The 25,169-nt window shown below is 40.6% G+C and overlaps 1 protein-coding gene across 5 annotated transcripts in view; it reads right to left on the minus strand.

Annotated features, from left to right (window-relative positions):
- The window catches only part of BICD2 (BICD cargo adaptor 2), a 111,234-nt gene that overhangs the window by 13,351 nt on the left and 72,714 nt on the right, over positions 1 to 25,169 (minus strand). For all 5 annotated transcript variants that reach the window (XM_044451116.1, XM_044451115.1, XM_044451114.1 and 2 more), the window contains exons 3-5: positions 4,317 to 4,469; positions 3,013 to 3,465; positions 598 to 1,617 (exon numbers count right to left, since the gene is read on the minus strand). In XM_044451116.1, coding sequence (XP_044307051.1) covers positions 598 to 1,617; positions 3,013 to 3,465; positions 4,317 to 4,469 — 1,626 coding nt within the window. The remainder of the gene's footprint in view (positions 1 to 597; positions 1,618 to 3,012; positions 3,466 to 4,316; positions 4,470 to 25,169) is intronic.

Raw genomic sequence — 25,169 nt, forward strand, 5'->3', positions numbered from 1 at the left:
GGGTACTGGGCAGAAGCAAAATGGACACTGGAACCTAGTGGGTCTAGGAGCTAAGTCAAAGTAAAAAAATAAAACTCACGTTAATGGATTTTTAGATCACAATGTCTAGTTATCTACTGCAGTGCAGTTTTGCATGTGAAACAACAGTCCCTTATTCAGGCAAGGGGAGACAAAGACTTGGAATGAAGGAGTTGCAGGCAGCAAGAGGTGGGAGGGGTGGGTTATAGGAGAGCACTCACATGCAGAGGAATTTACTTTCAAGAAGAGGGTTAAGAACTCTCTGGCTACCGAACTCTATGACACTGCAGGGATGGAGATCCTTGAATTTTAATATAATGTCCAACTCACATTCTCTGAGCCATCAGGAAAAGTTCACATTGACTGGGGCGTGATACAGCAGATGGCTCATAGGGGCTAGTGTGTATGCAGCTATTAAAATACTATTTGCATGTCTTGACTGAAAGAGTGAGCTAGCATTTCTTTTCATGCCTGGATTCATGCAGGTATTTATCTACTGAATTCCTCTTGTTTAAAATGCAAGATCTGTGTAAAATCTTTCTTCTACACACACGTGTGCACACACACACACTTGCCCACCTGTTTGCTGGCTTTCAGCACAGTTCTCAGAGTGGCTATCTGCTCTCTCTTGGTGCTTAGCAGGGACTTCAGCTTCAGGATTTCTTCCATAAGAGCCTCTTTGTCTTTGTCCACTACTGGTCCAAGTTCTTGAGTAGCCACCTGCTGCCGTGACAGCTCAGTTGTTCTATCTACAGCTGCTTGCAGATGCTTAATCTGGTCACGGATTATGGCAATCAGGTTGTAAATGTTCATGGGTTCCTTGCGAGGATCAGATACTGGTGATGGGAGAGATGAAACTGGAGAAGGACTACTGTCACCACTGCCACTTTCTGATTTTCCTAAGTCTATAGACAGCAGGCCTTTAGAGAGCAGGATTGGTGATCTGCGGCCTTTGCCTTCAGGGCTAGTGCGTCCTCCTTTGCCCTCTTTGTAGTAATCCAGCATCACCCTGTTTGGCGTTTCATTGTTGCACATGCAGACGTGATGGTACAGGTTGGCTAGCTCTTCGCTGAAGGTGACCAGCTCATCCTGGGCTACGCTAAGGCTGCCTTGCGTTTCCCCGGCAACATCACTAACTTTCTTGAGTTCCTTCTCCAATCTAACAACTTGTTCCCTATCTTGCCTACTAGATTTTTCCAATGAAGTTATTTTTTCTGTCAGAGCATGGGCTTCTGTCTCATACCTGTTCTTATCCTCTTCATATTTAGAGTCACACTCTTCATATTTGGCCTTTAGGCCTTTAAGCTCTTCTTTTAAGTCGCTAATCTCTGCCACAGCCACTTTGTACTTGCATTCTAGGATTTCTGGGCCATTGATGTCGACCTCATAATAATCTCCATCTTCATGGCTGTCCCGTTCCTTCTCATTGTCAAGCGCTGACTGACGTTCTTTGCTGATCTGGAGCTTTTTCATGGCATTGAGGTTCTCCGTAAGTCTGCCAACTTTCTCATGCTGCTCAGAAAGTGCCCCCCGAGTGTTCTCCAATTGTTTTTGAGACTCTTGGAGTGTAGACAACAAATTCAATTTTTCCCTTTCCATCTATAATACATAAATAAATAAATAACATTTACCTTCCTAAACATATAACTGATATAACAGCTGACATGAAAGATCTTAAACGAAGTTGAAAGAATAGTACAGATAGATATCTGCCTAAGGCCATAATTATCTAATGCGAGAGAAGTACAGACATGGGCTGACCTCTGATTTGACTTGATACAATTCACATTCATTACTTCAACTAGTTGTGTTCTGCATTTGCACACATAAGCAAAGGAATCAACCACTACTATTCTGCACAATGCTCAGACTTGGGCTTACAGGTGCATTCACAAAATGGGGAACGCTAAGGTATCATGCTGTGTTTTCAAAGATGATAGATCACACAGCATATGCATCAGTAAGAATGTAGCTGACTGCAAGAATACAGCAAACAGCATTACATTTTATCATTGTGTCTTCAAGCAACAACAGCAGCTATTTATGAATTGTTTAACCCATGAACCCAGGGACACATTCAAGCACCCTGACTCCTATCCCCTCACCCATTTTGCATTCCTGGATTGTTGTGACATTCAGACCCAGCACTCGGGATTGTTGAGAGTAACAACCCACAGTTTTAACCCAGAGACAACACAACCAATATGGGGAAAAATTGGGAATTCCTGGGTTGTTTCCCAAAGTGGGTGCAAAGTGGCAGATGAACAGAAGACAGTGTGCTCACTCATGTGCAGTCACAATTCCTGAGTTAAACAATTCATTAATTTGTATGTGTAAATTGGGCATTTTATATCTATTCATGGAGTTCTTTGCACAATCCTATAATTGGGCCTCTTTCTTCTGAAACATCAATAAAAAATACTTTGAGCACATGCTGAAATTTAGGAACATTTTCTTCCCCAAAACCAGTAGCTTAAGAATGGCAAAAATTGAACCAGAAAAGAAATAATCTATTTAAATGTATACATTGCTGTACAACTTCAATATCTGATGAAATGTGACAACACTCCTCTCCAATGAATTCTACATAAACCTGGGACAAAAAGAGGACTTCAAATTTAGCAGATTATTTATACTTTGTTCTGCTCGAAACACATACAGTATGAGGGAACATAAGTATGTAAGGCTAAGAAAATATTCAAGAATAGTCTGGAGACCTAAAAAATTACTAAAATTAATTCTCTCTTTTAAGTCCACTTTTTTGAAACCAGCGAATCAGTTTGCTGATATTTCAGGTATGTGTCAATAATATAGTTGATGATAAAAATCAGCCTGATACACATGTTGAAAAGATAAGTTCAAATATACCACATGTTATTTCACTGTACTAATAAGAAGTTCCCTGAAAGAAAACAGAACCTTCAAATAACATAGATTCTGTTGAATTCATAATTTCAGGACACTAATCAATACCTATTATTAATAAATATTTACCTGCATAAGCTGCTGTTTCAGCTTCTGAATTTCAGATATATTCAGCTCACTTAAAAGATCGGATACAAGACTAGGGGCTGGAGGGAAGTTCTCATTTTTCTTGGGTGTGGGTGCTTTATTATTGCCATTGTTGATTTTACTCAAGCAGTTCTGTTCGAAGCCGTTCACAAGTTCATCATTATTAGGCTCTGTAGTTTCATCACTGAACTTCAGTCCATCCAGAGAGATGTTCAAATGGCTGGTATACATGGAATCATTGATGTTCATATAATGAGACAGCTCCTTCCGGAGGTTACTTTTCTGTTCATGTTCTGTCTTCAGGGTTTCTAAGGCATCCTCAAGCTGGCGTTCAGATATCTCTTTTAATCGTATTGCATCTTCTAGCTGGCTGTTGAGGAATTCAGTTACTTCTTCGAGCCTCTTGATTTCATGTTTCAACCCTTCAAATTCCACCTATGAGATAAAAAGTGTCAGTAACATTTCTGAGACTAAGAAGTTAAAAAGAAAGTACTAAAATGTCCTGTAAATATGAGACCAAGAAAGTCAAGAATTGTTCTCCTTCTTAATATACTGATATTCCATGTTGTGTAATGCTGCATGCTGAGTTACAGCCTGCCTTACCTAACTTAAGATGTCTCCATTTTTAGATTTTAGATTGATTCATTAGAGAAAAATCAGGTTGTAACATCAGATGCATTTCAAATTTCAGGTTACTTTCAATTCCATATAAGATATGAAACTAACATGAATATATACAGTACTTAGCCATATATCCAAGAAATCACAGAATATGTGCCTACCACCTCAGAATAACACTTTTTGTATCTGATGAAGTTGACTCTGGTTCATAAAAGTTTTGTTAGAATATGTTTTGTTAGTCTTTAAGATGCCACAAGGCTCAGTACTATCTTTGCTGCAATACACTAATATAGCTGCCCTGCCACAAAATAAATTAAGTTATTTGCATTGAGTAAGTTAAAAAAAGTTGAACCTCGAGCAATCTTCCATACCTTGGTGTCCTCCAGATATTTTAGACTGACTTTAATCAGCTCTAACCATTTGGATGGCACACCTAATGATCAGGATGCTGGACAGTGTATTCAAAAATATTTGGAAGGCACCAGGGTTGGGAAAAGCTGCTTCATTTCACCAAAAAGTGAAATTGTAATGGGTGCACACTAAGCCAGTCATGCAATTTTCTTGAGTGAAGTCTGTGGCACTGGAGGCAAGCTAGAAGCTTTCCATGAGCACAAGAAAATCTGATATCAAGTGCCTTGCCTCTGAAAGCAAGATTTCAACATCACCTGATTCTGTTTCAGAACAGAAACTTGTTTCTGAAGGCAGATATTCTCCTCCTCAAGTTCAGTGTAATCTTGCAGCAAACGAGCTTCTCGGAACTTATACTCTTTGATGTCATCACGCAAGCGACCCCTCTGGATCTCCACATTCTGATTTATCTGCAACATACACATAATAATGAACAACTATTTGTCTTTGCCACAAGACCATGTGGTCTGAAAGGAACCACTAGGTATTTCACAAATTCCCCACTCCCCTTGCCACCACAAAGGCAATCAGGACATAAAGGGTAAGACATGAATTTATCTGTAAGACATCCTTTCAAAAGCAGTAACCTTCAAGATATTAACAGGTTTTAAAATTATACACTGGTAGAATTTCTTCAAGGTGGCCCATGTAGAATTTAAGCACCAGCAACATAACATGAGCACAGCAGAAGTAGGATGGATATCAGGAAATATTTTAAATGCGAGAACAGGTTGTTCTCTATTTCTTAAGAACAACATTGAGCAGAAAAGATATAGATTCTCTTTCCCAAGAGGTTTAAAAGACAGAGAAGGGGATGAATGTGCATCTGCCAGATATGATTTAATTGTAGAGAAGTCAGCTGATGCTTCTGTGAGTCTATGATTTATTTCAAATGTCTGTTGAACATCATCATCATGGCAGTGTGGGAGATGAAAAGTGAAGCTGTTATGCAATTTCAGCTAGAAAAGAACAGCCTAATACAGTTGTACCAACATACGATTTCCCACAATGGTCTGAAAAACAAAGGAATAAAGAGAAAAGAATTTCTGCAGTTGTCTTGCAAAAATGATGGTGTTACCATATCTTTGCAATCACTGACTCAATAGCATAGCCAGCATATAGCATGGCAACCTTATGCACTTCCAGCGGTGGTATATAGGTGAGAATTAATCATCAATTATTTTGCCATTCATATACAGCATCAAGATAGGAGTCCTTCTGCTCACACTCTCACTCCTTTGCATTTCTCCGTCATTGTCCAAGTTAATGTGTTTCATGTCTCCAAAACATGACAATCTGAAATAATCTTCAGCTTCTGCTTTCCTTCTATTACAAGCCACTGCCAGATCCTGTCATTTCTTTGTTTTTCAAGCCCTTCAAGATCAGGCTTTCCCTTCTTTTACATCACTTGCTGAAACCTATTCCAAACCTCCTTCCTGCTGACTTCCCTTCATATATTGTGCTGCCTCTTCTGTCAAATAAGCATCCTTCTGTTAATTACATTTCTTTCCCACTGTTACTGCAGCACTTCCCTCTCCAAAAGCATCTGCACTAGCAGGCCTAGGCATAGAAACAAAGAAACAGAGCAAGTCAGAACGGACCTCCCGGGCCATCTAGTCTGACCTCCGGCACCAGCTGGCTCCGCTCAAAGGACCAGCTCTAGTAATCCTAGGATGAATTTTATGCAGGATAGCATTCTTGCTTCAACATGGACAGAATGCTTCTTTCCCCACACTGTCTCAGTGCACAGACATCTGTTCACTTGGAAAGGCTGATGCTACAAGAAACAATAAAAGGCCAAGCACATCCAAATCAGAGTTCATGCAAAAAGGGCATATCCAGAATCAGTTGTTCCTTTGGAACCCAGAAGCAACAGCAGCTTTTGTTATGGAATAGCACAACCATACCTTCATGGCTCTTAGTTATAAGATGCCTCTAAGTATCAGTGGGAGATGGCAATGGGGCTCATGGCCCATTTGTGGGTTTTCACAAGGTTGGTCACTGTGTGAAGCAGAATCCTACACCAGACAGGACTTTGATCTGATCCAGCAGGGCTCTTCTTATGTTCTTCAGATAAAGCAATAAAGTACAAACATTTTTCAGTGCAGTAATTGAAAAAGAACAAGGTGGCTTAAAGAGGGGTAAGCAATAAGAGTGCTAGATGATTTTTAAATGCAGTGGGTTGATCAGATAAGAAGGCCTTGCCAGACACACCAGACAGGCGCTACCTGGGAGGAAAGCACCTCTGCTTTCCAGCGCCACCCACCGCAGTAGGCAAAGCACCTGGCAGAGGGCCTTCACTTGTGTCTACGTGAGCATAATGACAGCCTGATGAGGCAACACCACAGTTATCAAATGCATATACAGGAGAGAGGCAAGGACACAAAGAAACAATGTCTGCTGTTGGTGAATTCACCAGCCCAAAACTTCTGTTTAAAAATTGCTTGGGCTATGTGGAGTGGTCTAAAATGCATTGAGTTTTACAAAGCCTACATTTCCAGCTTCTAAACATCCTAATTTGGGTGGCTTCTGGGACAAGAGTACAGAGGCAATGCCAGCACAAGGGAGGAGCAGAAACTTTAGCAAAGGACTGAGGAAACTGCCAAGGGCTTATTGCACGCCTGTCTAATCTAGATTGCTAGAGATACATCTGAAAACAAAATTTATTTGGCAAGCTTATTGCTTGCTTTTCAGCAAGACTAAAATGCAAAGGATACAAGTAAAGACATGACAATATTAAGTACACAACAAAGATGGAACGTAAAATGAAGCTGAGAAAATAAAGTTCCAGCATTTAAAAAATGAATTGGTCTAAAAAATGAAGGTTGTCACCTACCACCCAAAAGAAAATGGTAGCTAATCCTATGGTAACTGCTAATACTAGCAAGAAGAAGACGGCACCACTAGTTTTCTGGTCAACATTTACCTGACTTCCTAGCAGGGGAGCAGAAAGAAAAGATAAAGGCTCAGAGCATGAACATAATACTATGCCGGTTCATGCAGCAGGAGGCAATAATTTAGGCACCATCCCATAGACCAACAAGATCTCCTTATGTCACCTGGTGCCAGCAACAGATCTTTCAGCATTCTTCACAGTTGGGCACAATCTGATGGGGATGCCCATAAGCTCTCAAGCTCTGGCACAAAGTTATCCAATGCAGAGTGGGAGGAACAACAGAGGCAACCTCTGCCCTGCCCCTCTCCCCCTGCATTTCACCCAACAGCCATTTTCTAGGAGTAGCTAGAGGAAAAAGGGAGAGGAAAAAGAGCCTCCAACGGCTTCAGGTCCTCACTACCCCAGTCTCCTACTGAACTGCCCCCTCTGACCTTAACCTTGGAGAAGCAGGCAGCATGCTTCTTTCCACATGGGCTGCAGCAGGATGGAGAAAAGGAACTCTGATTCTCAGCTCTGACCCTTACTTTGCAGCTGAGAATCCAAACTATCCTATGCCTTCTATGTTTAGGGACCACAGTGTCATTCCCCTGCCGTTACGACTCTATCAGTCTTACGACTCAATAGAATTACACACCTCACTATCGTTTTATCGACATTCTCTTTCTTCCCCGCATGCTGTTCCATTATTCTCCTGTTTTTTCTTTATTGATTTAGTGTTCTACCTTCACAATTGGTACACAGAAGAATATTATTAAATGACAGGCATTAATACAGTGTATGAAAGCTTCCTTTTTCAAAATATGCAGAAAGTGACTGTATATTTAAAAAATGCACTCAGCTGCTTTACAGGAGCTTTGCCTTAAACTGCTTCATAAATGCAGTAGATAGTTAAATATTTATTGGTACAGCTTAAGTTTATGAATCCTAAACATCCTGCCCTGTTTTTCACAAAAATATGCTATAAAATGACTCTGTCCAATGAAAACATTTTCACATTTATAAAAAAAAAAAAGGTGACTTTTTCAAGGACAATCCAGGATCCTGCTGGAAATTGACTGGATTTTCCAACTTCCCTGATCCCTTTGAAAATGCATGTGAAATTGCAGCAAAAAGCAAAGTCATATGCACATCAATTTCCATTTAGTATCTCAATCTTCAAGACAGGTACTACTTTAAAATACTTCTTACATTTTTCTTACAGTTTCCTTACATTTCAAATTGAACATATGGGGGTCAAGTAAATGTGAAGGGCTGGATAACAGTAACAACAACGACAACAATAATTCTGGACCTTTTTTCCTGTTTTTTCCCATAAGGACCACTTTCCTTCCTCCTCCACGCCCCCCTCCATTTTTTTACAAACTGAACTATTTTGGATTATTAAAAATATTACCTTTTAAAATAATACAATATTGCTTCAGGCCCTTTGCTCTTCCAAAATGTTTGTTAAACGCTATGTATGGCTATTTTATGATAATCAAACCTGAAATGAACTTCTACGACAAATGTCAATTTGTGTGCAAAAGATATATTATATTGTTATAAACAAACAGAATGTCAGGCAGGCAAGCCAAATAAATAACACTCTTTTGGGCTAACAAATTCTTCACAGCTGTGATTGATTTAAAACAATGGTGAATCTGTGACAGAACTGGCTGTTTTGTAACCATTCTGTTTCACTCCTTCACTGACTGAGGTAAGTTGCCTATTTTATGTGTTTCCTGCCTTTTGTTGTGATAACTGATGCCATTGGTTTATTGTTTTTATAATATATTGTATTAGGTTTTTTATTACATTTTATAAATTTATTTGATGGAGGGAAGTATAGAAATATTTTCAATAAATACTTTCTCTGCAATTTTACTTGCTATTGTTAATATATCAAGTGACAGAACTTGGAGATCTAGTACTAGTTACCCAGAGATTTAGCAGCAGATCTCAGTCTAGCCTCACTTAGGATATCTACTCAACAGTGAAATCAGTTCTCCAAAAGAGGATCCTTACTTAGTCAATATGGCATCATTTACACATGAGGGGTTATTATTAGAAGGCTTAAGGAAACTCAACATTTTGCCTATCCAAAAACACCACCAGCAGAGAAAGCCTTGAGGAGGGAGACAGCAAAACCAAAACAGCCCAGTGCTGACTGCCGGAGGGGAATGGTATCCTGGAAGCAGGCATAATCAGCAGGTCTCTGGACTAACACAGAATTCTTATTGAGCAGGTCAAGCACCAATTAATTTCAATAGGCAATACTGGTTCTTTAGTGATCACTGTCACATGTGCCCAACTATATTTCTGCACAGAATGCCCAGCTGGAACCAAGTGCGAAAGCACTTGATCAGATAGCTAAGATGCTTCCCCCAGATGTGTCTTGGCAACAGGAGCAGGGAAAAGACAATCGGACAGCTGATGACAGCAACAGTTTTTCAGTGACAAAGTTCAATTGTGTTGCTTCTTTTTTTTTTCAAATGTGCCAGAAACTGCCTCACAAACATGACTGACCTTGCCTGTTTTAATTCATGTAAGATTGTTCACCACAGTACAGCCACAGCTGTGACATCTAAATTTGGAAACATTATTCATTTTGGATAAGGGACCCAAGCCAGGCATTTGTTTAACTAACCCTTGTCACAAAACAAAAACAAACACCAGAAACACAACTAGCAGTCCAAGCAGAAGATTTTTCTGTATAGACAGCACAGCTAACATTGAAGACTATAATCGGACAGTTAACAGTTTACTACCAAGTTCCACCCTGCCATTCCTGTGTAGTTCATTCTGGTTGATGAAGATGTTGCTGCTGTTGGAAAAGCTGTTAAACCTATTCATGATTCCATGAAATAAAACGCAACATGCATTATGATAAAAAACCTGCCTAATTTCCTTCACCTGATACACAATCAATGTGCCTTTGAGCTGATGGGTAATTAAGTGAAACAAATGAGGAGATAAGGTAAATTGGACAGCTGTTAAGCTGTTTCTGGGTATTTGTTTTCCAAAGAACTTCCTCACTCTCCTAATTCACTAACAATTCGAAGTAAGAACTGCTTCTGAAAGAATCACAGAAGCTGCGGTGCATAAACATAAAGGAAATCCTCTTTCCCCACTCTCCGGGTTACAGTTATGGAATCACAGGGATGATGAAATTTTACATCTGCTTCATGCATTGCTTTTTAATGCAGCACACGTAGGATGCATTTTTCTTGATTTACTTCTCTAACTGAAGCATAAAATGATAATGGCCATGATCTGAACATCCAGAATGCAGAGCACTGCATGCCTCAGTTCTTCATTTTATGTTAATACTATAGAAGACTGGAGTATTCCTTTATGAAAAGGCTGCCTATTTTAAAAGCAACTAGAGCATTCAGAAGACAAAAGCATGTAGTATTTCTTGAATCTTTTTCACCTGCCTCTTTATCTAACCTTTCTCAAATCTTTCTCGAATCAAATCTGTGCCAACTATCAGTTTGGTGGAGGTGTGGAGACACTTAAGCAGGGAATCACAATGGTAGTGAATTGGTTTTGATGGATTATGTGTACAGCAGGAGCCATCTGGCTATTCCAGTCGGTGAAACAATGCACAGTTCCTTCACCCCACTGCTGCTCGTAGAGTTCATATTCAGGATTTCAAAAACACGAAGAGCCTCGATTCCGCCTTCATCTGCTTTTCTTCCATAAGCAATGATGTATTTGCAGAGTCTGAGCCTTTGGAAATCAGCATGAAGCCTACTGAGCTGCATGCAATTTGAAAGGACATTCCCAAACACACAAAATGCAGCTAAATTTGATATTCAATTTAGTGCAGATTGTAGTGATATCAGGTTGCATCAATGCACGGGTCTCAAACTCACGGCCCACGGGCCAATTGCCGGCACGGGGGAGGGGCCCTGCGGCCTTCAAAGCGCCAGCGGCTGGCCTCCGGATGAGCAGCCCACCACCACCACGGTGGTGGAATACTTGATGCGGCCCAGCCTCACCCAGACTGCCCCCAGGTAAGTTGAGTTTGAGACCCCTGCATTAATGCAAACCAAAATTTAGTTAATATGAAGCTGATGCAAGTGTAGTCAAGGTTACTGGGTTACTGTTAGTGTTTTAGATTTTCAGTGTTTTAGATTTTCAGTGTTGCTCTGTATGTCTCTGAACTCTTAGTTTGTATAACCTAATTTTTGCTCCATTCTTTTCACAAACCTAAGAAAATCAAAATCAAGAAATCAAGATAGGACAAGGCTTTATCCACTTTATTTCATGCATGCATTTACAGAGAAGGTTGTGAATCATAAACACGGTAATGGCAGCAAAACAAGAGTGGTTGAAGCAGGGACAAGAGAGGCCAGTTTTATCTTTTTGATGGTCCGGCACACAGACAAGAAATGTGCCATTCAAGCAATTGTATTTTAACTATATTGATTTATATTCAGCAGTTTACCAGGTCATGTGAAAACTCCATCAATATTATATTATACTGTGCAAAGCATCTAATTCAGTAGTGTGTATAATAGCGATTCTCTCTATAGTACTCAGAGACTTTATTAAAAATAAATGTAAATTATTTTATCCTTTACTATAATACTTTGCTAATAAACATAAGCAAACTTATATTTAACATTTTTCATTGCCTACTTCCATCGAGTTGCAACCAATTACCATATTTTACATAGAACTGTAACTTCAAATAGTATGAATTTGAATAATGTGGCCACTTTATGGAATTCATTATCTGCACTAATTGAGACATACCTGTACTTGCCTACAGCAAAACACTGCAGGGAAGTTCAGTAGAGGTGGAGTAAACTGCCTTTCAAAGAATCTTTTCTTCCATTACCTTGGCTGCTGACAGCAAACTATTTACAGTGGGTAAAACCAAAACAGATCACTGAGAGCTCCAACAGGATCTCTCCAAACTGGGAGAATGGGCATAAAAATGGAAAATGTAGTTCAACATAAGCAAGCGTAACATAATGGACATTGGCTCAAAAGCATCCTGGTTTCAAGTACAGGCTAATGAGATCTGAGCTAGCAGCAACTGAACAAAACAGAGATCTTGAGGTGTGGTCGACAGCTCAGTGAAAATGTTGAGCCAGCGTGTTGCTGCTGCAAAAGAGACAAACTCCATGTTAGGCATAATTAGGAAAGAAATTGAAAATAAAACTGCCAAGATCCTGCTCCCCTTATACAAATATTTGATGTAATGGACCTTAGAATATCATGTACAGTTCTGGTCAATGCACCAGAAAAAGGATATTATTGAGTTGGAAAAAGTGCAGAGAAGGGCTAGTAAGGGGTTGAAAGAACTCCCCTGTGAGAAACAGTTATAACTGAGACTGTTTAACTTAGAAAAAAGATACAGGGAAACATTACAGAGACAGTTAAAATTATGCATGATGTGTGGATAGGAAGACATTTTTCTCCCTTTCCCATAATGCTGGAATCTGGGGTCATCCCTTAAAGCTGACTGGCAGGAGATTTAGGACAGATAGAAGGAAGTACTTCTTAATACACTGCATAGTTAAACCATGGAATTCACTGCCATGGGAAGTGGTGATGGCCACCAATTCAGATGGCTTTAAAGGGGGATTGGACAAATTCATGGGAAAGAGGGCGCTCAGTGGCTACAAGCCTTCTTGGGTATGTGGCACCTCCATTATCAGAGGTGGCATGCCTGCATACACCATTTTCTTGGGCAGGCAAAATTCTTATACTACTACTGCTTGAGAGATCTTGTGGGCTGCTAGTTTGCCACCGTATGAGCAGAGTGCTGGACTGAGTGAACCAGCAGCAATTGCTGTATCAATTGGTTTGATACAGCAAACCTTTTCTTATGCTTTTATTACTGGGCTTTCTTCTTCAGGAAGCCCCAACAAGCTTTGGAAAAAGCCAAGGGGATCCACAGAACAAGTCTAGAAAATCAGTGAAAGCATGTTTAGTTGCTATTCACTGAAGAAGCTACTTGAGTACAAAAGGGGCTGCAATTTCAACCTCTTCCATTGTTGCTCTGTTCTTTCCAGCTTCCCACGTATTCAGAGCAAACAGCTACTCCTGTAGGCTCCCTGAAGGATCAGGTTTCTAATCTGCATGGAGCCCATACATGGGAACATACTTTGTGAACATCTGGGAAGCCAGAAAATGGTTGCACAACAACGGGGCAGCACTAAGGGTGTGGTTCCACATCCCTCTTTCAAGTCACACCACCTTTCGCCTTCTTTTAAAAAAACGTATTCACTCTGTGTGTTTATCCTGTTCAGTGCCTACGCCACTCTTGAAAGCGGCCTAGAAATAATTTTAGATTTAGTTTTTAGATGCACACAGAGTAAGGTTGTGTTAAAGCTAATTCTTGTTACCTAGTAGCACCTTCACTAACCCAAAATGCAATCTTGCAGAAAGACCTTGGGGGCGATCATAGACAGAGGCCCAGACATCAACAACTGTGCCCATATTGAGGCCGAGCAAGAGAAGCTACTGGTCTTCCAGGTTGAGCAGCTGCATGACTATCCTTTTCCTCTCCGCGTAAGGGTTATTTGGCACATGCATGGCTGAAACACCTACAGCACCTTGATCATACATCAGAAACGTAGCAAGTCCCTCTTCTCGACCCCATCCTGGCTTTCCTAGTTTATAGCTACCTGCCATTCCTGGATATGATAGCTATCACTCTTCGCTGTCAAGCTGTCTCTGGCTAATGGAGACCCTATGAATGAATGCCCACCAAAATGTCCTGCCCTTGACAGCCCTACTCAGCTCTCGTAAACTCAAGGCTGTGTTCCCTTTATGGAATCAATCCATCTTGTATTTGGTCTTCTGCCTCCGACTTTCCCTAGCATGATTGCTTTTTCCAATGTGTTTTATTTCTCATGACAAGTTTTGGCTTGCCAGCAAGACTAACCAAAATTTGTAGATCCCTACCTACCATTTGGGATGACCCAAAGCATGGCCTGAAGCTATAGTTCTAGCTATATTTCCATTAATCATAGTGATTTCTTTGCTGAAATATATTGTTTAAAAAAAAACAAAAAAACTAGCTTCGTTTACGCAGAAAACAACAGTCAAACTAAATATCTCTTTGCACTTGAGACGCTATAGTGAAAATCACTTTGGAAATGTCATATGAGGTGGTTACATAGCTTAGCTATATGCAATCATAGCCATTATTTCTCTCTGTACATGGAATTGCTGTGAAATGACATTGGAACTGTTAAGATTAGGAGAGGACAGAAATATTAACTACTGAAGAACCCGCCACTACCTCTCAGTCATATACTTTCTGTACTACAGAAAAGTATATATTAGGTATGGCCAGACTTGCTTGATGAAAGAACCACATGTGGTAAATGTCAGATGTCTGAGAGCCACAAAACATAAACAATATTTATTTGTTTGTTATGACCAAGCAGACATGTTTGAATAAACTGCAATATTATTTGTTTTTCGGCGCCATTTATTCAAGCGGCATTTTAACTGTTAATATTATTGGTTTTATCTGGCCAGGGCGGCTTATTTTATACTGTATTGTTGTATTTTTAATTTAATATTTATATTTTTAATTTATATTATAATTATTTTAACTTAGTGATGTGAGCCGCCCTGAGGCTTCGGCGAATGGGGTGTCATAAAAATGTTTTAATAAATAAATAAATAAATAAATAAATAAATGTTCTTTTGATTTTACACCCCCAACGTACCTGCACCCAGTGTTTCTTAACAACTACAACTCCCATCAATTCCAGCCAGCACGATCAATGGATGGGATTATAGGAACTGTAATCCAATAACAATTGGAGAGCTGTAGTATGGCAAAGGCTCATAGAAAGCATAATCCTGCACAGGTTTTAAGCGGGGGAAAAAAGCCCTGCAATGGCCAGCAGAATACTGGGAGCTGTAGGACATTTTTCCACTGAATATTGCACTTTTAAACATAGAAACTTACACCAGCAGCATCCCTCCAGCCATCGCTACCATTTTCACACCATGCTCACAAGCAGGCCCACAAGTAGCTGCCATGGTATTAGCAAAGAGGCCAGCATGACTAAAACACATTCTGAAGGGGAGGTGCTTCCTACAGTGGCCGATGTGGGACACCACGTGAGGACTGGCCATGCAGGCTGTCACTGGTGCTGCTGGACGCTGGGCTCGTTGGTGGGAGATTCCAGCACGGCAGCCTACACAGCCCCCTCTTCCTCCCTGTGGGGCAGCTGCTGGCCCGAAGAGTCTGAAACCAAGAGCAGCTCCATGCGTCAGGCTTTTTTGGCCTCTATGTCAAGCCACAAAATAAACGTGAAGAGCCACATGTGGCTCACAAACCTGTTTGGTCACACTTGGCATATACAGTGGTACCTCAGCTCATAAATGCCTCAGTTCACAACCAAATTGGGCCGCGAACAGAAATTTCAGGAAAAAATTGCCTCAGGTCACAAACTCTGCATCGGGTGATGACCACGATCAAGACCATCTTCCCCGCACAAGCACGATCGCAGCCATCTCCTCCGCCCGCCCCCCAGCACAATCGCAATCGCGGCCATCTTCCCCGCTCACGGTTGCAGACTGACCTGTGGTCACTTCCTGTGAAGCTTACTGAATAATGGCTCCAAAGAAAGTGCAGAGCAGGCAGGGTGGTAAACAGAAGGTGCAGAGCAGTAATGAAGGTGACAAGAACATGCAGATTTTTCACCAAAACTGACCCTGCAGCTAAGAGACAAAGAGAGGAAACCCCTAAAAGAGATCTCCCCAGTGTCCTTATGGAGGGGGACTCTCCCTCCAAACAATAACCTCCCCCACACCTATGTTAGTGTTCTCTACCGTACTGCACATTGTTACTTTGTTGTTCTTTGTTACTTTGTTTCAAATTTTTGTGATTAAAAAAATATTTTCAGAATGATTAACCTTATTTACATTGAACTTTATGGGGAAATTTGACTTGGCTCACAACCAATTCGGGTTGCAACCAGTCGTGGAATGGATTAAGTTCGTGAGCTGAGGTACCACTGCATATACACGACACCACTGGATATTTACTACTAAGGAGCAGAACGGGACAAGTAAACAAGATAGCTTTATCCTTGTGTCATGAAGATAGGTTGTTCAACTTTCTTCTCAGGAACTAGCAATCATAACAACTAAATTCATTTACTAATTAAATTATTTAATATTTTATTACTGTATTAAGTAACATTAAACATATTCAAGCGCCTGCACCCAGATTTTGTCTGTTTTGTATGAGATTCTGATGGTTGTACTCTCAAGTCTACTGCTCCCTCCATCGTCACAAAATGTCTTGCAACAGCCTATCTGTGGTTCCTCCCCCGTCCCCCTTTGGTATTGCTTATTGTATAACAGACTGAAGGTCAAAATCAAAGTCAAAGAAAGCCACAATCATTGCATGTACTGGGGGACAGGAACAAAGCTCTCCTACCAGCATGGAGCTTATGGTCACATAATGATTTAATTAAAAGTTAAATGATGAAGATAGATCTTCATTCATGCATAGTAAGAGCATTAATTCTCAAACAACTGCATACAACCAAGAAAGGGAACTTAGGTCATTAGGGTAACATTCAACATTTGTGAATCAAAGAATTAAAAAGCATTTCTGCATTGATACATTATTTTCAAACCCGTGTTTTCTGAAAATGGTGTGCATTCCAAATCAGAAAGCATTTTAGATTTCTGAATTTATCAGGGCCTATAGAGATGCTGCTTTTTAACACCCCTCTTTTTAATATATCAATGCACAACAACAATAGAGGAAATCAGAAACAGATGTCCCCTTAAATAATATGCAGTACAATCCCTGACTGCATTTCCATTACAATTCATCATCTCTGGGATGCTTTTTTCATTATGGGCTCTCAAAGGCTATAAATGATAAATGATAGCCTCTTACAGGGTAAAATACAACATTCTTATAATTATTCTAAGGGGAAGGGGGAAGACAAAGAAAGAAACTGTCAGTTTTAAATTGGCTTCAGCAAAGATGGGAAGACCAACAGCTGCCATCTGCAACAGTACACAGAGCCAGGTCCCCAGCAGTGGACTACTCTTCTCCACGTCTAAATCTTTCTGAAGCTAATGGAAGAAATGCCATTATTGTGTCACTTTATACTGCAATGCTTTCTGGTGCCTTAAAACCAAAAAGCAGTGGGGAAGAACCTTAGCTGACCTTTCTCATTTGGCAATATGTTTGATATGAGAATTCCTTTAGGGCACAAAGCTGCTCTCTAGCATTGCTGAAAAGTAATGGGTTTTATCTAACATTAGGCCTACTTCGAGCAAGCCCACTGAAAAGATGAGAATTAAGTTAGACTAAAATTGGATAGAACCCTTCAACTACATATGTTAGAATAAGTGAAAAGCCCTATTCAGGAATTCTATATCCAATCAAAGTGTTTCTTTGGTCCACAGATCTTTCCACAAATTGATACATAAAACAATTATTATTGTGAGACTGTTTAAAATGGTGAATTATTAGTACAACTATTACTATTAAAACAATTCTTTAAAATAGAGTAAGATAGTGGGATATGTAAGATAAGAAAACAGAATTAAAAAACACCAAATTGGAGCACAATTATATACTAAAATGAATGGAGCACAAATACGAAATGGAGCACAAATACACACTAAAACACAGTTCAGTTGCTGCCTCGGTGACAGGCACAGAAATCCTGTGCGATAGACACACATAGAAGGTTCACCCAAATTCTCTGCATTGGAAGATGTTCATCTAAACATCTTGGGACCAACTGTACCAAAAGTTATCTCCATTTTTTCTGGAATACACACTTATTTGCATATAGTTCTGCACGTGAGCCATGATGCATAGCTGCCCTCCAACATGCGGAGAGACTGAGAGGACAGCAACTGTTATTTCAATCAGGATTCCCACGCCCATTTGATCACTCCAAATACCTCTGAAAATGATACAGATGGATGGGTGGATAGACAGAGATATCTGTCCCTTGATACACATACACACACGTACACATTCCCCTCATCTGGCTGGTGCAAGTGAAGCTCAGACATTTGTATAATAGAAATTCATCACATTCAGCTGGCAGAACCTTAGTCAGTATTGTTCAGTCTTGGCCTGGCTTGACTCATAGGTAGGTCGACATAAACCACTTGGGAAATTTGAAGATGAATTGCTGGGTGTGTCCTCTCTACACACATTTTAATCCAGCACCAGATCAAGAAAGTATGCCTTCTGAGGCAAATAATAAAATGACACCATCTCCCACTTCACAGGCAGAAGCCAACCCAGTTGAAGGAATGGCATCTTTCACACAAGGGCAACAAGCCAGCTTAGGAGGTGCAGGCCAGGCTGCACAACACCCTTAGCCATGTCCTCCAGTGCTGCACTGCTGACCACTCCAGCTTTTGTTTAAAAAAATACAATCAAAAACTTCTAGGGAAAACATAGCACTTCTTGCTCTGTGTGGCTTCAGAAACCTCCGTGTTCCATGAAGAATCTCTCCCTCACAAGACACTTAAGGTTTATCTTCTATTATGAGCAGCAGAACTAGTAGTATTACATTTATACTCCTCCTTTCTTACTCATATAAGGATCCCAAGGTGGCTTACAAGGTTCTCTCCGTTTCATCCACGTGGCATCAACCTGTGAGGTAGGTTAGGCTGAGAGCCAGTGAGTGGCCCAAAGCCACCCAGCGAGCTTCATGGCTGAGGAGGGCCTCCACCCATTATTAATGCTCCACACCAGGGAAGGATAAGCCAGCTGGCACACTGCACCATACCAGTCTGTAGGTTAAAACAGGGTTCCCTAGTCAAAGATGGCAGAGTAGGCAAAGAGCTGGATTCAGAAATGGCCCGTCTTCCAGGGTAAAAGGAAGGTTGCTTACCTGTAACTGTCATTCTTCAAGTGGTCATCTGTGCATTCACACAACCCACCCTCTGCCCCACTAGCTGTTGTCAGCACAAGCCCCGCCCCCCATTGCTCTCTGGGCACCAGGCATGATCACTCATGCCTTCATCATGTTTTACAGCACCCTCGCATGGCTGGGATGATGTGGTCTTTAAGGCAACTGGAGGATTGGGTGCCCCCCTTTTATCCAAACCCCCGGAAGGGGGAGGTCAGGGCTCCCGCCCACCCAATGACTCTGAGTTGCGGAAGTTTTTTCTAATCCAGGTCTTGTGCTGTGCAGCAAAGTCCGTGTGTGTGTGATGCACAGAGACCATGAAGAACTTCCAAAGTGTTCTGTGCACAGCAGGCATCCTTCCTGTTACAAATTAATGGGGCTCTTTGCACACAGAGAGGTAAAGTGCTCTCTTACAATACAATCAACTACAGACAGTTTGCAGCTGTATTCCAATGGCACTGGGTAGGATCCCATGAGAACATACTCCATTCCCTCCTAGAATAGCCATGAAGTTATTTCATGTTATAACTATTCCTTAGACTTCCCACTGTCTCATTCTGATACCATCCTGTTTTCAAATGCCCTCTCATGTTGCATTATCTCCCTGAACATTTTCACAAAGTGTTATTGCTCTAGGCCAGTGATGGTGAACCTTCTAGAGACCGAGTGCCCAAACTGCAACCCAAAACCCACTTATTTATTGTAAAGTGCCAACACTGCAATAAAACCTGAATACTGAGGTTTTGGTTTAGAAAAATAACTCACAGCCAGTCCAAGCAATCTCAATCTCAATCTCAATCTCAATCTCAATCTCAATCTCAATCTCAATCTCAATCTCAATCTCAATCTCACTCTCCCTCTCTCTCTCTCTCTCTCTCTCTCTCTCATTCTCTCTCTCTCTCTCTCCTTGGCAGTGCACTGACCGGCCATGTGAAAGCTCGGACGAGTCCCAGCTAATGAGTCACGGTTTGTGACGTCATCGTCTGGCGCCACTACTTCTTTCCGAGCATGCACATGGCCCCTATGTGTGCTGTTATCTGATGCTCGGCTGCTGGGGCGATGCTGGGGCAACTTGGCTCACATGCTGACAGAGAGGGCTCTGTGTGCCATAGGTTCACCACCACTGCTCCAGGCTCTATCACACACACATTCTGGGCATGCAGTATGTAGACCTTGCATAATCTCACTCCCAGATTCTTCATGCTTACTAAGCACCAATTCGTGAAAAAATGTTTATCAGTTGAAGTTCTGGGCATCTCATAGGCCACCTCACCACATGCAACAAGAAGGACATCAGATCTGCAAATCACTATTCAGGATGTGCACGGACCCAGCTTAACTAGAATCCAAACCAAACTAGGAGCCCTGTTCTCCAAATGTTTACAATTTTATCCAGGTTACTTAGCTGCAGTGAATATATACAGATTTTGTTAAATCTATTCTGTTTCTTTTTCACATATTGGCCTGTGCCTTTTGTCCAGTTGTTTGCTCATTGGCAGAATCGGATATTTTCAAAGGATGGAAAAAATATTTGTTCAATTTGCACTAATGCACACTTGTCCTAATGTGCTCAAGTGCAAATCTCCCCAAAAGTTTTTTTTTAAAGGTTTAACAATCTATAGAATCCATGTAATTTGGAAAAAGATGCACCTCCATGGAATCTGCAGCTCAGATTCACAGAAAGCTGAACTTACTGCAGTTTTTCCAGCATCCCTGAACTGCAGCTAAAACGCCTGCTTATGTAATGCTTAATTGGTTAAGATGGTTTGCCTGGGGAGAAGGAACCATGAAGTTGTGTCCTGTTCCCACTGCTTATTTAATCAGGAATGTAGCAACTGTATTGACCCTAACTGACTTTAATGAGTGGGAGGCAGGGGGAAGGAACCTTATGTTGTTTACATGGGAAGTGTGATTCGCCTTGTTTTGTGTCATACTTGCATTTCTGGGTTGAATCAATCTCAGCACAATAACTTGTTTCCTAAGAGAGTCATTTTTTCTTCGTTTTGACTTTTTAAAAAATCCCTTAGAATTCTAATGTTTACTCTCTGGACATGGGCTTTAGCATATTAATTAAGCATATGCCTTCAGCTGCATGCTAAGCATTAATTCAAAAGACATCTAATGCCATTTTTCCTCATATATCTGCAGTCATTTCCCTTGCTTTGGGGTGCAGAGGCCGAGGAACACAGAGTACAGCTTACAGCATCTTAATTTCACTTATCCACTCTAACACAAATGCATAGATTTGTGGATAAAATTTCTGTGTGGGACTTTGTACATTTTTATACTTAAGGCTGTTCTGTTGCATTCTTACACTGCACTCCGCACTAGTTCTTTTCTTCAAGTATTTTTTTACCCCAGCCAAACACCACCTGTTCGGCATGAATTTTTTTTTACTTGTTCTCTTATTTTCTTTCATGTTCTTCTGTTCCTAACCAGGGAATGAGATTAATTCTGTGAATTCAGGATACACACAGCACACATGATTCATGAGCAACTGATACTGTGCTGCAATTATGACAAGTCGGGGCTTTTATTCTGAACTGTCAGGAGAACGAGTCAGATTTGTTCACATCCTTTCAGTCATGCTTTCAGCTGGGCTGACACTTGTAGCAACATCAACATGAGAGGGTATCTATCTCAGCACTCATTTTGGATGTTTAAAAGACCACTACAGCTTTTCTCGAACCAATTACCACTCATAGTTTTCCTTAGGAAGATCCAAATTCGTTGAGTTACTTACCTGCCATACCCTATATATTAGATATAGGTAATGAAGTTTAATGTTTTCACTGCTCCTTTTAAACAAGAACCATTTTGAAGGCAAATCTGTTTCCCCAAAACTCATAATTTAGACTTGGCTTTCAGGGCAGGCTTTAGAAAAACTCCACTTGTGAAGTAAGGTCTAACTTCTTGCCTTGCCCTGTTTCTCTGATTACGTTAGCAGTTTGGGAATACTAATACACAAAGGACTAATCAGCATTTTAGCTATAAATCATGTTGGGAACAGAAGTGTGTTCCTGACTTTGGGAATACTCTGCTTTCAATAATGATGCTAAGGCAGGTGCTTATGGGAACTTGGAGACTGGGAACAATTAGGCTACTGTGTATACAGAAAAGAGCACCAGACAGAGCCAATCTAGGCAGATGGGGCCGAACAGCAAGCTTAGCTGGCTACTATGGTGACAGTGCTGGCACCTAAAAATAAACACTAGCTGGAAATAAGACTCGTTGAATTAGGGCGAGGGGAGATTTATGTTCCTGTGTGGGGGAGAAGCCTCACATACAATCAAATAAATATTGCTGAACAGGTCAGAAACCAGATCCTTTTTTTTCTCCTCATCTGGCCATTTCCTGTGTTCAATTTGAATTTTACCTTTTACTTGAATTTGAAAGCTGAATTGACATTCAAAGAGGAAACGGATTTATTCAGAAGGGAAAATATTTTGTCGCCATCTTGTACAAAGGCCAGAAGCAAGGTGGATAAAAACAGGCAATTTCAAAACATGCATGTGTTTTTAAAAATTTAATTTGTTGTTAATTCTGTTGTTTATTTAAAATGACTCATAAATGAATCGCTCAATTGCTTGCTAACGCAAAAAATAACATGGTTACAATTAAACTGTATCATGAAAATGTTGAAGCTAAACTTAAGGGCTGCAGAAAAATGAACTTAGCTTCCAATGCAAAATGGGCATTAATCTCAGATTTTTGTCTCATGAAAACTGACCGAGTCCAACTTAACAACAACTGGTTCTTGAGAGTTCTGTTTCTCGGCCTAAACTCCTGTGTACAAAAGGCGCAGGCGACATAAGATGGTGATTCTGAGCTTCTTGGTGGTGGAGCTGGGCCAAGAAAGGCAGCCCAGCTAGTTCAGTCAGAAAGAAGCTATAGCAGCGTGGATCAAAATATATACAGCCGGAGTCCTGTATTCATGGGGACAGGTGCCAAGCCTCGAGTAGATGCCAGAAACCACAGGTAGTAGCAAACACTACATCCACGTTACAAACAATCCATACTTTTGAACCAAGTGCCATAAAGCCTTTTTTGTATTACTGCAAGAAATAGTCCTCACCATAGAGAGAAACAATGTGAAAGGGGAGAGAGAGAGGCCTTCAGATCAGGCCTTCCTGCCCTGCCCATTCAGAGAGGGAAATTTCTTCTGCATTCCCTTGCTGCAAAGAGGCAGCACTGGTGAGTTCATGTGGGGGACGACTCTAGACAGATTTGCCTTTCTTCCACTTTTGGAGAGGTCCTGCACCTCTAACCCCATGAATGTGGAAGCCCAACTATATGTGATTTGACTTACATACAAACCGCATTTAAGTGAACACACAGTAACTGGAGCAGCAGAAGCAGGGTCCTGCTGTACTTCAAGCAAAATAAAACTGGATTTTTAAAAATGTGTGTTTTTTCCATCCCATTAATATCAGAACTTGCTAGCAGCCATGAGCATTTCAATTTTGCTTGCTATTCTGTTTTTCTTGAAAGCAAAGCTGGAAGGAACATTGCTTAAAGAAAAAGGAAGGACAAAAGTGTGCAGTGCGATTCTCCCTAAAATGATGGCTGTAACCCTATACCCACTTACGTGGGAATGAGCCCCACTGAATTTATTTCTCAAGAGAAAGGGTAAGAATTGTGCTGCTATTTTCAAATTGTCATGATCATATGACAAGAGTCTATATTGGATGACTTTAAAGGCATTACGTCAATAAATAAGAAAGCACACAACATATATACAGTGAGAGAAAGAGATGAAAAGCCTGTTCTAAGATTGAAACTTTGCAAATGATATTCCATGTAGATGTAAATTAATATGGCTTGAGTAGTCAGACTAGCACAGTTGTTCAGGAAATGTATTAATAGTTTCAGTAGGAAATTTGATTTGAATCAGTGATCTTTAAGTCCACTCCATGTGCATTTGAAATAAGGGGCATGTGCAGGCCAAAAAGCCAGGGGGACAAAACCCCACTGAGAAAGACAGGTTTCCACATGCCACCACTGCCCCACACAATATGACCCAAAGGAAAGCAGCCTGCAGGTAACCTTGCAACCAGCAGCTGCAAGACTGCTGAAGAAATGCCATAACAGGATAATTCCAGCATGGTCTCTCTCCTGTGTCTGTTGGAATCGCCACATAACAACAGGGAGCAAGTAGGTCTTGTGGAAAGGGAAATTAGAGAAGCAGCTTGAAGGAGCTTCTGTTTGTTTGTCCTAAAAAGCAATGCAAAATTCAAAACTGCCAATCCAAAGTGTAAAAAACCAAAGCCAAACCAAAGCACTTACAGTAGACTAGCTTTCACAAGTCATGGGAACAGATGACTTAGTATTAGAGGTCATTAGAGGTATTTGAATCTGTGGCCAAACAAAATCATATACGGAACTGCAGCTTGAAGAATGAAGACAAGCTACAAAAGCTTGTTTATACTGGAACAGCAAAAAATATAATGCTGCAAAGAACTACATCATTTCCCTAGTTATTTCTCACCCTAAATGTTCCTTCTTTCATTCACTCCAAAGTTGGTGTTTGTGTGGCTTTTTTTTCTTTTTAAACCAACAAAAGAAAAGGATTTTGTATTAAGAGGGTCAAAAACACTTGGCCTTCCACAAATATATTTGTACAGCTTTCAGTGAATTTATAGCCCCAGGAGACTTTTACCAAACAAAAAAAAATCCTGATTGCTAATGTAAACTATGCAAGAAGAGGTAAAAGAAGGAGCCTTCCTATTATAATCAGAAAAGGGCATTTTGTGGATTAACTTCTGGTCTATTTATGCAGCCCTGCCTAGTAAAGATGAATGATCAAAACTGAAAGTAACAACAAAAAACTTTCCTAGAAAGCAGTCTCAGGAAAATTGCCCCTTGCCATGGTTTTAAAAAGGAGCAGAAATTGCTCATACCTTCCTGTTAACACTGAATGAATCAAGAGTTCTATTTGTCCAAACATGATTTAGAAAATGGTTAGAAAGAGCATTGTTGTTCAATTTCCTTTATTTATTTTATTTATTTATTAAAACATTTTTATGCCGCCCCATTCGCCGAAGCCTCGGGGCAGCTTACAAAAGGGAATACATTCCAAGCAACATTTGGTTGCCTCATAACATGCATAAACTGCAGAATTATTCAGTTTTTCACTTTATAGTGGAAATGAAGGTGCTATTTTGGAAAGTAGAAAACCATGTGGTTAAACTTAAGGAGCTGCAATCTCACTAGGAACCAGTGCTGTTTAATCATAATCTTTTTGCTAAGTGGAACACAATAAAAATGCAAAATATTTAATCTGAGCACGGTATCCTCTGGACAGCACCTTCCAGCATTTTTCACCATTGTTCATGCTGACTAAG

This window comes from Varanus komodoensis, unplaced genomic scaffold (genome assembly GCF_004798865.1).
Source record: "Varanus komodoensis strain SLA01 unplaced genomic scaffold, ASM479886v1 scaffold6_2, whole genome shotgun sequence".
Classification (NCBI taxonomy): domain Eukaryota; kingdom Metazoa; phylum Chordata; class Lepidosauria; order Squamata; family Varanidae; genus Varanus; species Varanus komodoensis.